At 31.7% G+C, this 16,549-nt stretch overlaps 1 protein-coding gene and 1 long non-coding RNA gene across 2 annotated transcripts in view; one reads left to right on the plus strand and one right to left on the minus strand.

Annotated features, from left to right (window-relative positions):
• Positions 1-780, minus strand: part of LOC143057662 (uncharacterized) — a 31,204-nt gene extending 30,424 nt beyond the window's left edge. The window contains exon 1 of the mRNA XM_076231019.1: positions 681-780. Within this exon, the coding sequence (XP_076087134.1) occupies positions 681-762 (82 nt within the window). The 5' untranslated portion in view covers positions 763-780. The remainder of the gene's footprint in view (positions 1-680) is intronic.
• LOC143057664 (uncharacterized) overlaps positions 1-12,308 on the plus strand; it is a 90,801-nt gene extending 78,493 nt beyond the window's left edge. Inside the window, exons 2-3 of the long non-coding RNA XR_012972780.1 lie at positions 8,998-9,106; positions 12,198-12,308. This is a non-coding gene — a long non-coding RNA (uncharacterized LOC143057664). The remainder of the gene's footprint in view (positions 1-8,997; positions 9,107-12,197) is intronic.
• The last annotated feature ends 4,241 nt before the right edge of the window (positions 12,309-16,549 follow it).

Genomic DNA, 16,549 nt, shown 5'->3' on the forward strand with positions numbered 1-16,549 from the left:
TTCCCAGGGTACACACCAATATAAATATGTACTACACGCGTACAGCGTCTTTATTCTTAATTTACGGTGCAAGAAATGCTTACCCTTCCGGAGCACCTAATTTTACTCCCAGCTTTTAACTGTTGATGTAAATCATGTAAATGTCTGTTGGTTTGACGAGTCTTTGTTTACTCCTTGGTTTTGATTGTTATTGTCTTGAATATGCCAAATAGAAACATTACATGGACAATTGACTTTACAATATGTCATGGTTGGTCATAGCGGAGACCTTTTTTAAAAAAATGTTTTAAAGAGAATACCAGCTATGTTACATCAACATCGAATAACATGACTTTGAACAAAAATATTTATGTGCGGCTGAGTTTAAGGTTGATGTTTTACTAGCTAGATTTGATTTTCGATTTTTTTGTGTTATACCGCCACTTTTAAGCACGCTTTCGACTATTTCGTAGCGGTTATTTTTTATTGGTGGAGGAAGCCGGAGTGCCGGGAAAATAAAACCAACCTTCGAAAGTTAAACTGACAATCCTAGTCAATTGATTGGAGTCGAGTGCACCCACATGAGTTGGGTCCGAACTCACAACCTCAGTTATGACTAGCTAGTGATTACAGTAGTAACTAATTAGACCACTCGGCCACCGATGTCCTAGAAATATTCGATGAAGGGTATTTAATTTTACTTACGGGTGTCACAATTTGTTCCTTCATAACCAGGATCACATGCACACGTATATCCTGCGATGTTAATAGAACACATTCCATGTATACAAGGATTGGCAGCACAGTCTAAGGTGTAAGGGAATTTGGAAATATATAAATGTTTGTAATTAGTACATCTATATTATTCATTAACGTTTTGTGTTTATTATAAACGAATAAAATCTAATTTTTACATGCTTGCTAAACTTTCTTTTTAAACTAAACTGTGTTCTCTCGTTATACAATATAGTTTTTCCATATAATTGAAAGATACTTCAAGGAATCAGCAATGCAAAACCCAACAAAATATTCTTTGGAGTCTTTTTTATGTAAATTCCTTTTTGATAGTACTAGAAACTGTGCGTTTCACTTTTGGTTCCTTCAACCTGTTAACAAAGTGTAATACAAAATCGTTCTATGATTACCAATGTTATAAAAACCATGATATTTTTCAGATCTTTGAATTAGTATAATTTGTCTACGGCAAACTAAGGCAACAGTAGTTTAACAATGTTAAAATATCAAAATCGATTAGGAAAGACACTTCAAGCTCAAAATATCACATTTATTTTACAATAAACTCAATAAAACATAGATACCAGGACTAAATTTAGTATATACGCCAGACGCGCGTTTCGTCTACAAAAGACTTATCAGTAAAGCTCGAATCCAAAAAAGACAAAAAGGCCAAATAAATTACGAAGTTGAAGAGCATTGAGAACCAAAATTCCTAAAAGTTTTGCCAAATACAACAGATGCATTTTTGTAATGTATTTGATATTGAGTTTAACGATGTTCGCTACTCTGTTTTAAAATAACAAGCTTTTTAAAAGACTGTCACAAATTGTTAGTATATAAACAATACAAAAAGGAACAAAAAAATCAGTAAAAAATAATGTCCGTGTGTTCGTTCTTGATATATACTCAACTGAAAATATGGGGGGGTCAGATTTTTTCATACATTTAGCATTGGCACTTTTTTTCATTCAAAATTATGTAAAAATGACAAGAATTCATAAAATTTTCAAATATGGCCTTTTGGAAATATGTTATAAAATTATGAAAAGAAGAGTAAGGGCTAGCGGGGAAACTTTTTAAAGGCAATACATGTATAAAACGGCCTACAACAGGAGCAAACAACTTTAAAGTTATAGATCATATACTTACAGTCAACAACTGCAAAAAAGAAAATACGTTGTTGAAATAACTGACACATATAAAAATGACGGTAAGAATCAATGACATGAATCTTAACATCAAACGAAGTCTGAAAGCATCATCATTCATCACTAAATCACGTTAGAAACATTTTACTGACAAAGTTGCTGAATTGGTATTGTAGAGGTTGATTATAACGAATGTTAAATATTTTTGTGTTTAGTCATGGCGTTGTCCGTTTATTTTTGATCTATGAGTTTTACTGTCCCTCACTTATCTTTCGCCCTTCGTTTGTTACCCACTATTAGGAGGATCAAAAGTAAAATGAATAGGAAAATAGGAAATATTACATTAACATGATTAATGACAATGTATAAGTTTTTTACCAACAACATATGATATTCGTGACAAACAGCTGCATGCGAAACAATGCATTTGTAGTATCATCGCAATATCGCCTTCCCTAAGTAAAGCTCCAATACCATTCGGCCTACTTGTCACCCTTATTATTATGTATATTAATATAGTTTTCGTAGTCCCGTCGATGCCTTTCTTTTTGTCCTTCATCAGAGATTGTAGATCAATAGACGGTGTAGTAAAGTATGTACTAAACATTGTTTCACTAGTTTATACTTGAAATACTAATGGGCGCTTATTTTTTGGTGATTTGTTGTAAGGGTTTTTTTTATTGATGATGCGTAACTACCTTGGTTACAAGTTGATCCAGTATACCCATTGTGGCAATGACAGACAAACGCACTTCGTGTATTGATACATTTTCCTTTTCCATTACACGGATCAGGGAAACAATCTGTTTAATATAATGTGTTCAAAATGTATAGCTAGTCTCCAGTTTACATATTTATAAGGTATACAAGAGCACATTACAACACAATTGTAACAAACTGAAGAAATAAGAAAAATAAGGAGACGAACTAAAAGAAAGACAGTAAAAGTTTAAAAGTTTCAAGGTCGTTTCATTTTCTACCGTTTAAGTGTTATTAGTACATTTTCGTAACGTCTATTTCACAGCATATATTGGTTGACATGCTTAAGCATCAGGTACAAATAAACTCCTAATAGACTAATTTGTGTATATATGCCGACGCGCGTTTCGTCTACAAAAGACTCATCAATGACGCTCGAATCCAAAAAAGTTAAAAAGGCCAAATAAAGTACGAAGTTGAAGAGCATTGAGGACCAAAATTTCTAAAAGTTTTGCCAAATTCAGCTAAGGTAATCCATGTCTGAGGTAGAAAAGCCTAAGTTAGTATTTCAAAAATTCAATATTTATAAACAGTTTATTTATAAATGTAACCATATCAATGATAAAATAGACAGTCAAATTGGTTATAGCAATACATGACAATACGGATTAATTGAAGGGTTTCTCCATATATCAACAAATCTTCAAAGATACAAGGCTTTTGTACACCAGACACATAATTCTTCTACATTAGACTTACGACTCAAATCAAGCACGAATGTCAAGAGCATTAAAAAACCAAAATTTATTAAACGTTGCGATAACCGTTGTTTTGGTACTTCAGACTGAAATCAAAGCCGTTAAATCTGACATTGTGACTCGATCCGTCTCTGAAGTTTTATACATATTAAACTTGAATAATAACATTACATTAGATATGTAGCTGTGACCTACCACCGGATGTGCAATGTTCTCTCTACGTGGAAGACCCATTTATAGCCTTCGGCTGTTATCGGTCGGGTTGTTGTCCTTTTAACATGTTCCCCATATCTATTCTCAATTTTATTCAAACGAAAATCATGAAATTTCATTTTTGTTAACAGTTTGTTTTTTAATAGACAATTTATATACTTGCATTATCAATATTACCATCATTTGGATCATAATAAAGGGTTATTGTGTAATTTTGGGGAATATTATCCCGAGTAGAATTTTATATTGCACGAGCTTGTGAGTGCAATATAAAATTCTACGACGGACAATATTCCCCAAAATTCATGCAATAACCCTTTTACTGTATCGCAATATAATATTTGAAAAGAAAAATTGGTTCAAACTAAGATTTTGTCGTTGATGACGTCATGAATTTTGAAGATTTATTGCACTAGTGCAGTATTAGAATGCAACTTTTGGTTACTTGCTGTGGGAAATATTACATTGCTTTGCAATAATAACAATTTTTCATCATTACTAGCAGTCATCAAATATAAACTAGGTTCATAAAGGCAACAGTAGTATACCGCTGTTCGAAAGAACAAATCCGGCTTAGCGTTACGATTGTTCTTTGTATAAATGATAAAGTATAACACATGTTATTAAGATAAACAAGTACTTACGATCAATGACTAAGGAATGCAAAAAATAGAAAACACAGTGCATTAGTATGTGTGTTCACAACATTATTTGTATATACTTTGATAAAACTAGTGATCCAGAACTTGTCGACTTAATTAAACATATAGAAAAAACACCCAAAAAATGTTTAACACAGGTAAAGAAACTGGATTGAACCAATCAAAATTTGGAGCGTGCGTTCAACGGTTTAATAAGTGATGGTTGAAAATATAAAGATTAAGAAATTATGGTTAACATAGAAACTTTTGAGTGATAATGGTTATCTTGAATATTTTTATTAGATAGACACTCAAATAGTTTGATATATGTGAGCTTTGATTTTGCCATTTGAAAAAAGATTCTATTTTAGTTCGGTATGTTTGACCTATTAAACAATAAGGGTTATCTGTTACACGTCATGTGGATTGAATACAATAAGTTAGGATTATGTTAATGTCTGCGGCTCGTTTGACTTCTTTCTATTTATTCATTTTTGTTTTTGTCTGTTTTTTTCTTGCCAGTGAGGACTTCACTTCCATGTTTTAATTTATCTGAAGAATCGGCTTTCTTTATAGATGAAAATAACATTGATCATATAATCACGTACAGCTTAGGAATCGGTTGGTATGTCTATCATTTATGAACGACACGTAATCGTTATGTAGGACGCAAGTCATGCTTAGTTTGTAACGATCAATATATCTTTACCATACATGAGTGAGGTTAAGTTTGCTTTCTTTGGAAAATGCCTGTTCAAATTCAGAAATATGATGGTTTGTTTCCACACATTTGTTTGGTTGATACAGTCGATCGTTTCTTTACTATTGTTTTATATATTGCCCTTGTTGACTCATCATTGAGTGTGGTATCTAATTTTAATGGGTTGTTTGTTAAAAATGTTACAAATGATGTTAATACATACATTGTTGACATTGTTGACCGGTGTATCCTTGTTGGCAGGTACATAAATATCTAGATGGGGAATTAAGACAAGATCCGTTGTGTTCACAAGGATTGGACTTGCAGTCTACAAAAAATCACTATATAAAATTTAGCTTCCTCTTTGAATACATACACATGATAACGGACAGATGAATGTGATAGAATATATATTTAAAAACTAGAAATTATATAACATATCATATAAAAAATGTAGACTAAAAGCGTATCTGGCGTATCAAATTATAAGCCTCATACCTTAATAACTATAAAGTTGTTGAAATGTATGTTAATATGTGGTTGTACCCTCCATGAACTGTTTCATCTTTCACCTAAACTCGGTATTGTGTTAGTGTAACTCACACGTAAACTAAACACAATTGCGTTCCCATTGATAAAACTCATTGTTTACATGTTGTTTAAATCATGTTTTGTCTACACACAGTCGAAAATCAATGTAGGCCATGTGTAGGTTAAGTGTACACAAAACTAAGGATATAGGACATTAGTTTTACCGTGTACATTTAAGGAGGAAACGTTTTTTTGGATAAAATTAATATCTATAATTAGTTATCAAAAGTACCAGGATTATAATGTAGTATGCCAAACGCGCGTTTCCTCTACATAAGACTCATCAGTGACCTCATATCAAAATATTTATAAATCCAAACAAGAACAAAGTTGAAGAGTAATTATAACAATTATTAATAAAGTTCTTTACAGAAATATTTGTCTTAACTTGATATATTTATTTGTTTGAAAAAAGACCCAACGTAGCTTTATTAAAACCCTTATTAAAACGCAAAACAGCATCATTGCCGAACACAAAATTCATTTGAAAAGGTCTTCCCGAATCGACTTGAAGCACACAGAAATATCTGCCACTGTTCTTGACTCAAAAATGCATCATATAAAAGAGTGAGGTTGATGTATTGTTTGTCTAAAATCTCAGATCCGTTAAATTAACTCAAAAACACCTTCCTTTGCCAGATACTCTTTAGAGAGGAAGTACAATTTGAAACAAACAGAAAAGATAGAAATGTAGTGATCCCTTGTATCTCAATCATCTTTTCTTCGTCTGTAAGCACGCTGCTGAAGCTTACGTTTTTTAATGCGTATTCGAAACATATTTTGTATTTTCAAACTACTGCAAATAATCAAAATGGATTTCATAAAGAAGCATCCACTTAACTTCAAAAGGGGGAAGGATTTTTATATCTAAAAACTTTGCATTCGGTTCTACGTAATGAACATTTTAATAACATATAGTTTTCAAGTCTGAACATGCTGAACACATCTTATGTACATGTAATTAAACAAGGTGTATAGATGTAAACAAATTTAATGTGAAACTAGTGTCCATTACAATAAATTAATTGTAAACATGTTTACTATACACGGCGTTTGGTGTGAACACGGCCTTAAATCAGCTTTTCTTGGCATTGCATGAAATACATGTGCTACGTATTTAATTTTTTATATTAGTTTTATAAATGTGTATTGTGTAAATATGGGGGACTCGGTTTTTTTATTGCGTTGATCCATATTTTGTTGAGTGATAAGATCAAAGTTAGAGTAAAACAGCTTTAATCAAATAAGATGTAAAATGAGAACATTCAAATAACCTTGTCCTTAAAACAAGAAGTGAAGAAAAGCAAGTGAGTCGCTTTATTTATTATGAACTTGCATTATATCATCGTTTATACATTTACAGTCTTAGGCCGTGTTCACACCAAACGCCATGTACAGTAAACATGTTTACAATTAGTTTAATGTGATGTCACTGGTCACACTAAATTGTTTACATCTTTACACCTTTCCTAATTACCTGTACATAAGATTTGTCTACATTTTTAAATGTCATTTAAATATCATTAGGTAGAACTGAATGCAATTTTTTTTTCGGACAACTTTTCTAGCAGTTAGGGAAGTAGCATTTGATTTAAAAACAAAGGGGAAAATGGACTTTCCCTTGAAAAATATTCTGACCTCTAATTTCATAAAAGAAATATTCTGGTCTAACAGATGAAAACAATATTATGAATCCAGAGTTTCCCAATTTCATTATAGTGTTAAATAGAAATAGAAATGTTAAAAACAAAATTTGTTTGCTAGAAAAATATTTAACCTCCCTTTTTTACCTTAAGTGGTAGCTCCTTTATGAATGCAATTTTGATGATTTGCAGTAGATACTAAAGATATCTCGATTACGCATTAGAAAACGTAGAATGCAGCAGACGAAAAAAAAGGATTGAAATGTTAAGGATTACTACACTTCTTTTTTTTCTGTTGGGTTCGAATGGTATTTCTTCTCTAAGGAGTATTTAGCAAAAGAAGGGGGTAATGTTTTTTATTTCTAAGTTTATTTTAATGGATCTGAGATAATAGACGAACAATACAATTTACCTTACACTTTTTTAGTAATGCATTTATGAATGAATCGTTGTTTTAGTAAAGTCCAGTGGCAAATATTTCCGTCTACACTCAGTCGATCCAGGTAGACCTTTTTAAAAGAATTATGTGTTCAGCAATGATGATTCATAATTGGTTAGTAAAGCTACCTAAAGGTTTTTTTCATAACAAATTAATATATAAAAGAGGGACGAAAGATACCAAAGGGACAGTCAAACTCATAAATCTAAAAAAAACTGACAACGCCATGGCTCAAAATGAAAAAGACAAACAAACAACAGCACACATGACACAACATAGAAAACTACAGAAAAAATAGATTTATGAGTTTGACTGTCCCTTTGGTATCGTACGTCCCTCTTTTAATACTGGAAGTGTTAACGAGAAGTCTATTTTCTGGGATCGCTCGGATCTTTTTGTCATTTTAATTAGTTACATGCAAAAACCACGGGATACTGTATCAATGACATGAATATAACTTGAGAGAAACGTATTTTATGCAAATAAAAAAGTCTCAAAGAAACAATTTATGGCGGATATACAATGAACAAAAGTCCTTTTTAATGTTAAAGTCAGGATTTTACAGTGCAAGCACAAAGAAGGTAGGACATTATTGGTAGTTTTGAAAGATGATCGATTCTACTAACTGAAAAACGTCATTTCGAATGAATTCGGTTATATTAGTTGTTTATTTTTTTTCGATCAAAAACACGGTGTCAACCTTTCCTGACAAAGACTATAGAACATAATAGCTCTTTTTCTATCTACAAATAATTAATACTCACGGTCTACCGCTGAAATATATGGTTTACTTTAAAAGTTGTTTAACTTAAGTGTAAAGAAATTATAAATTATAAAACCATGTTGACTGCTGTACCTCAATTTGTGACTTTTTCCCTTGAAATTTCTGTAAGTTTTGCTCAGACATTGTTTCAAAAATAATTAAATTATTTTCGATTGTTATAAAAATGAGAGGATTAATTAGCAGTATAATTAGGTTTAATCCACAGTTTTCTAAATGAGGAATTGCCTGTTCCAAGACAGTTGTTTACCTTTCGTGTGATGTGTTTGACCTTTTGCCCTTTGAGAAATTTTTACTTTTGGTATTTTCCTTTGAGTTCGGTATTTTTGTTATCCCATTTTGTTTATGAATTATCAAAACAATGCAATAGACTCTATATAGTGGAAATGACTTAATACTGACAACATGCCGTTTACATAGCGAGTACATTAATCAGGTGTCCGGAAGACCGATTGTTTTTCTCTCAGGTAAATAATAGCTGTTGTCCACTCTGATAATGAATCACCTCCGACATAACCCAATGGTTTGAACAGCACTGAATAAATTGAAAAAATGCTTTTAAAAATCAATTCCGATACAGCTATTTCTAGCAGTTTTAGATTTAAATTTATGTTTTTGATATTTATTTCCCAAAGCAAATACATATGTGTGTGAGCGTATGTGGTAGGTGTCTTACCTGTACCACAGTTAAAACCAGTGAATCCATGGAAACATGAACATGTGTATCCAGAGAGACCATTGTTGCATTGTCCGTGAACACATGGATTGGTACTACAGTCTTAAGATTAAACAGGAAGTTAATTTATGCAAATTTTATTCATATTATCAGTTTCTTGTACTGTCAATACATTCTTTAAACAAGCAGATTATTTAGGATCTTAGCGTCTAGTTTCAATGTTTGATATCTCATCCTTGTTAGAGTATATGACAAATTATAAATATGAATAATTGAAAAGAAATACTAGTTAGTGTCGGAAGTTGCGTATAGAAACAAGTTTATAACTATATGCAGTTATTAAAGTCATTAAAGCATATTAAAAGATATGAGCATACTATGCTAGCAATTATTATAATCATCCCATCACCTGTTGAGGAAATTTTGCATATTTTAAGGGGCGAAAGGGTTAGGGGTACGCTAGCTGTTTTGATAATTAGTTTGTCGAGTGATCAGACTTCAAAATTGATGTATTGAAAGGTACAATCAATTTCACGATCACTTTCATGTGATGATGATTTTCATTCCGAAAGCATGTTTTTTGTATCGTATAACTCGTCAAAGTCACAAGGTCAATTCCACTTGATGTATTTCAAATTTTTGATTAGTTTGGCTGCAGAATGAAAGTGTTTGTGTAGAAGAGGGGCGTAAGATACCAGAGGAACAGTCAAACGCAAAGATTATAAAAAAAACCATGTTGTGTGAACATAAATTTGCCATTACAACATGAGGTAAAGGGTGGCATGTATTACTTTCATACACAAAACGTATATCAGCTTGACATGTTTAGCATGGTTTTGGATAGCAGGCAGTAATGCATGCACACATCAAATTGATATGTAACGTTACTGCACGGAACGTGATGAAACAGGACTAAAATTATTTCGTTTCTATACCAATGTGTGTTTTCTGTTCTTATTGTTTCAGTTATTTCGACTAATAAGTTGTATATGACCACTTGGTATGTCACATCTCTTTCTAATGAGTATTTATGCAAATTGAACGCCAACTATGTTTATTATAAGTCTTGGCTGATGTTTTCGTTTACATGGTTTCAAAATGCATGATGTTGAAGGCCGTACCTTGATCTATAATGGTTTACGTTTATATATTGTTATTTGGATGGGGAGTTGTCTGATTGTCACTCATACCACATCTTCCAATACCTATGTAATCAATTTAAAGTGCAAGCTATATTTGTCTATCTACAAATTAATATTTACAGTTGATCGCTGAAATGTATGATTTACTTTTAAAACATTAAGTAATTTACATTCTTAATCAAAGTTCTTACTTATCAAATAGATAAATTATATCGACCTCTCGTAACGAATACAAGAGTGTACATTTGTGTTGTATCGATTATATTTGCTTACCCTTCCGAAGCACCTAAGTTCATCCCTATTTTTAGTGTGGTGAGTGTTGCTTAATCATTAGTTTTCTATGTTGAGTCATGTGTTCTATTGTTTGTCTGTGTGTCTTCTTTCAATTTTAGCCAGGCGTTGTCAGTTTATTTTCGATTTATGAGTTTGACTGTCCCACTGGTATTTTTTGTTCCTCTTTTATACCTGTATTACAGTTAAAACAAGTACATGCAAACATGTATCCCGAGTTATCATGCGTCGAACGGTCACATGACATTACAGTCACCGGTGAAACGGTTTATTTCATCTTTTAGGGCGGATTATTTCATAGCAATGATTACTACCATACGGGGTCTCTAGCAATTTTTGGTCAAATCTACTATGGACATCCTGGGGATGTTGCCAGTGATTTGGATTTAAAAGAAACTTTTAAATTATTCAACAGACACAATATCAAACTAATAGTGACCAAAGAACAAGAAATACTGAAAAGTCATATTCATTTTGTACTACTTTATCATGTTTATCGATATGTAAGGTTAAAACAAATATTAAAATCACAAAAAATACTAAAATCCGAGGAAAATTCAATCGGATAGTCCCTACTGAATATAAAACATGGTGACGTTTGCATAGGGTGTACATTGCAATACGTATATTATTTCCTATTTACTATTAGTATTGATTATGTAAGATAAAAATTATTAATGCGGGTTGTGAAAACTTTTAAATCAATTACATTTCTACACGGCAAGATTTTCACTAATCATTAATGTTGGACACTGATCTCATGTTATAATCTTATAATAATGTTCTACCTTTGTCGCAGTTAGTGCCCGAGTATCCTTGCGTACAACTGCATTCGTTTAGTGAATGTTAACTTTTTTTGTTTTTATGTCTTTTTAATCATGTTGTTCAAAATAAAACTTCAGGTTAATGTGATGGTAGGTGCCTGTAAATCTGCTGCATTTGTTTGAACCAGTGCTAAGTCAGAAAACTATAGTTCAGTAGTCGTTGTTTTTTATTTTGATCATAAATGTTTCTCTTTTTTCGTTTTTCATATATATTGTCCGTTAGTTTTCCTGTTTAAATGATTTTACATTAGTAATTGGCTCTTAATAGATTGCCGTTCAGTGTGAGTCAATGCATCTGGGTTAAGTCGTAATTTGACTTATAATGGATAACTTTTTACTAATTTTGTGACTTGGATGGATTGTTGTCTCATTTGTCTAGAACCACATCTTCTTATCTATTTATACGAACAAGGACTTGAATATTAACACAAGTCTAAAAACACTATATAGTTAGTTGAGTAGTGATTGCCGGCAGTCAAATAAAAAAATTGCACATCTTCTATATTCATACTTACGATTTATAGCTGAAAATGAATTTCAAAAAGTTAGGAATGATTTTTTCAATAAATTACACAATATATTTGTATATGGGTCGGCATATTGTTAACCCATGTAAAATATGGTCACAATGTTCAATAAAGTCACATATTGTGTATTTATCATTTGGTAATTTGCTGCATACACTGGTATGTTTATATATTAATTACGTGTATGTATATTTTATATAGTACTTACTAAATAATAATCTTATTTCACAATTTAGTGAGGACTACATTTTCAGATGTTTTGTGTCGGTGAACTAGCACCTGAAAAGTCAAAATAACCCAAAGGCTAGCTAGAACGTTAGCTATTTCTAGCAGTTTTAGATTTAAATTTATGTTTTTGATATTTATTTCCAAAAGCAAATATATATGTGTGTGCGTGTATGTGGTAGGTGTCTTACCTGTGCCACAGTTAAAACCAGTGAATCCATGGAAACATGAACATGTGTATCCAGAGAGACCATTGTTGCATTGTCCGTGAACACATGGATTGGTACTACAGTCTTAAGATTAAACAGGAAGTTAATTTATGCAAATTTTATTCATATTATCAGTTTCTTGTACTGTCAATACATTCTTTAAACAAGCAGATTATTTAGGATCTTAGCGTCTAGTTTCAATGTTTGATATCTCATCCTTGTTAGAGTATATGACAAATTATAAATATGAATAATTGAAAAGAAATACTAGTTAGTGTCGGAAGTTGCGTATAGAAACAAGTTTATAACTATATGCAGTTATTAAAGTCATTAAAGCATATTAAAAGATATGAGCATACTATGCTAGCAATTATTATAATCATCACATCACCTGTTGAGGAAATTTTGCATATTTTATGGGGCGAAAGGGTTAGGGGTACGCTAGCTGTTTTGATAATTAGTTTGTCGAGTGATCAGACTTCAAAATTGATGTATTGAAAGGTACAATCAATTTCACGATCACTTTCATGTGATGATGATTTTCATTCCCAAAGCATGTTTTTTGTATCGTATAACTCGTCAAAGTCACAAGGTCAATTCCACTTGATGTTTTAAGGTCACACTGGTATTTTTTGTTCCTTTTTTATACCTGTATTACAGTTAAAACCAGTACATGCAAACATGTATCCCGAGTTATCATGCGTCGAACGGTCACATGACATTACAGTCACCGGTGAAACGGTTTATTTCATCTTTTAGGGCGGATTATTTCATAGCAATGATTACTACCATACGGGGTCTCTAGCAATTTTTGGTCAAATCTACTATGGACATCCTGGGGATGTTGCCAGTGATTTGGATTTAAAAGAAACTTTTAAATTATTCAACAGACACAATATCAAACTAATAGTGACCAAAGAACAAGAAATACTGAAAAGTCATATTCATTTTGTACTACTTTATCATGTTTATCGATATGTAAGGTTAAAACAAATATTAAAATCACAAAAAATACTAAAATCCGAGGAAAATTCAATCGGATAGTCCCTACTGAATATAAAACATGGTGACGTTTGCATAGGGTGTACATTGCAATACGTATATTATTTCCTGTTTACTATTAGTATTAATTATGTAAGATAAAAATTATTAATGCGGGTTGTGAAAACTTTTAAATCAATTACATTTCTACACGGCAAGATTTTCACTAATCATTAATGTTGGACACTGATCTCATGTTATAATCTTATAATAATGTTCTACCTTTGTCGCAGTTAGTGCCCGAGTATCCTTGCGTACAACTGCATTCGTTTAGTGAATGTTAACTTTTTTTGTTTTTATGTCTTTTTAATCATGTTGTTCAAAATAAAACTTCAGGTTAATGTGATGGTAGGTGCCTGTAAATCTGCTGCATTTGTTTGAACCAGTGCTAAGTCAGAAAACTATAGTTCAGTAATCGTTGTTTTTTATTTTGATCATAAATGTTTCTCTTTTTTCGTTTTTCATATATATTGTCCGTTAGTTTTCCTGTTTAAATGATTTTACATTAGTAATTGGCTCTTAATAGATTGCCGTTCAGTGTGAGTCAATGCATCTGGGTTAAGTCGTAATTTGACTTATAATGGATAACTTTTTACTAATTTTGTGACTTGGATGGATTGTTGTCTCATTTGTCTAGAACCACATCTTCTTATCTATTTATACGAACAAGGACTTGAATATTAACACAAGTCTAAAAACACTATATAGTTAGTTGAGTAGTGATTGCCGGCAGTCAAATAAAAAAATTGCACATCTTCTATATTCATACTTACGATTTATAGCTGAAAATGAATTTCAAAAAGTTAGGAATAATTTTTTCAATAATTTACACAATATATTTGTATATGGGTCGGCATATTGTTAACCCATGTAAAATATGGTCACAATGTTCAATAAAGTCACATATTGTGTATTTATCATTTGGTAATTTGCTGCATACACTGGTATGTTTATATATTAATTACGTGTATGTATATTTTATATAGTACTTACTAAAAAATAATCTTATTTCACAATTTAGTGAGGACTACATTTTCAGATGTTTTGTGTCGGTGAACTAGCACCTGAAAAGTCAAAATAACCCAAAGGCTAGCTAGAACGTTAGTATGTTTTTGTACCATTTAGTTATAGCAGATCATTTATTGAAATCAACCTAGCTGTATAAATAATATTAAAAACTGATTATGTCATCATGTTTATTTTTTCATCACATTTTATCAAGTTATATTGTACATTATTATCATTTTTGACTTTTTATACTAACGTATGCAATGTATATGTTTGCATTTATTTTTTTTATTATTATTATTTTTCATGATGAGGGTCTCAGGAAAGACTAGTTATATAGCTAACTGTGTAACCCTCTTAAAATAAAGTATTGTTGTTGTTGTTGTTGTCGTCGTTAGCATGTTTCAAACTTTAAGCATTTTTCACTTTTTCTATTTTTACCATAATCACATGTACTACGACCACCTTAACGAAATTTACACGATAATAATGTTCATTACTTCTTTGAATGCAGCTACCAAAATAAGACGTCTGCAAATATCATGCAACATATTACCATCAAATTTAGAGATTCGTGCGAATTTAAACAGGATTAAATCACTCAAAAAACTGTACTTAGGTCTTAGATCTTACCATGTTCACATCTATTTCCACGGTAACCAGTCGTACAATCACAGTCATATCCAGTATTTTTATTGTTACAGTGACCTCCATGATGACACGGACTTGACTGACAGTAATTGAACACAGGTTGACCACTTTCTATAAACAATTTAAAAAAAAAAATTTTATATTAAGGACACATTTAATTGGATATATATGAATTTTCTGATGTATGCCTTTTGATTTCGGTTTTTTTCCCTAGTTATACTGACAAACAACTGATAACTAGTTGAAATGCTGGTGAAATTCAACAGTGACTAGAAACAGACCCACAAAGTATTTAGCGGACTCAGGGAATATGTATGTTGTCAAACCTACCTTTAACCTAGACGTGCGTGAGAGTGAAATATTGGAGCAACGTGAAGGATACATTTTGAAGTTGCTCGAATGTTGTTAAATTCTGGTCATTTGGCATCTTGTGAAAAGAAATGGTATTGACTAATCAGAAGTGTCATAAGCACAAACAAATTAATATAATGACAGCACATTATATAAGTATCGCCTTCTCGTTAGATCTTTGATTATGTGATTACATGTCCGTTTGTATAGTGATTATTTGATCAAGATCAGAATGGTGTAATGGTGTTAGAGAAATGTTGTGATTGTGTAACGTGTAAATAAAGTGTGGTTATCAAAGTTTAAAACTGTGCAAAATATTGATAAGTTAGAACTGTTTTTAATTTTATACATTAATTTACAATTTCTTATCAAAATTCTTTTTTCAATATAAATTAATATTTTTCTAGTCTCACGCAATCTTTGAAATTAAATTGCATTAAGGGTAATTTCGGATAGTGTAGATGGAATGAGTAAGGTGTACGGTGCAAAGGTGTAACGTGTATGGTGTAATGGCACAGGGTGTATGTTTTTATGGTGTATGGTGAACGGTGTAATGGTCTATGGTGTTAGTGAGAAGTTGACACCAACCAAGGACTGTAGTTGATGATTATTTGATTACATTTGCAGGCTTAATACAATGTGATTAAGTGATTACATGGGACCCCCTCCCCTCAATGAGGGGCTTCCCGCTTGAGTAAATGAAAACAAATATTTCAAAATTATTAAAACAACTATGTCAATGAGAATAGTGAACGTTTTCGGACATGCATGCAGTTGACCTGTTACTAGTAAAACTTTGTTGAAAAGAAGTTCTGCTTTATAAATATTTTGATATGAGCGTCACTGATGAATCTTATGAAGACGAACGCGCGTCTGGCGTACTAAATTATAATCCTGGTACCTTTGATAACTATCTGATAGTCGGCAAAATGCCAAAAGAATGATGAATACCGTCAATAATGTTATAAAATTCAAAAAAAGAGTTACAAGACGGTTTCCTACATATTGTCTGAATTGTAATTCATGATTTGCTGGTTATTTTTAATAATTTAAGATTTATCTGTCTATTACCATTTTTAAGATATAGTATGAGGCACATGCAATTAGTTGCAAAACACACATCAAAGGACAATAAATCCTTAAGTTTTGAAGTATCTGTACTTTTGGCTGAGATCAACATTTTGAAGATTTTTGCCCATATCACTTTTTCTCTCTGTATAAAGGTTTTCTTTTCTTCTTGTCCTTTTTTAACCATGGTGGCCATGTTTGTTGGC

This window comes from Mytilus galloprovincialis, chromosome 13, assembly GCF_965363235.1.
Source record: "Mytilus galloprovincialis chromosome 13, xbMytGall1.hap1.1, whole genome shotgun sequence".
Taxonomy (NCBI): domain Eukaryota; kingdom Metazoa; phylum Mollusca; class Bivalvia; order Mytilida; family Mytilidae; genus Mytilus; species Mytilus galloprovincialis.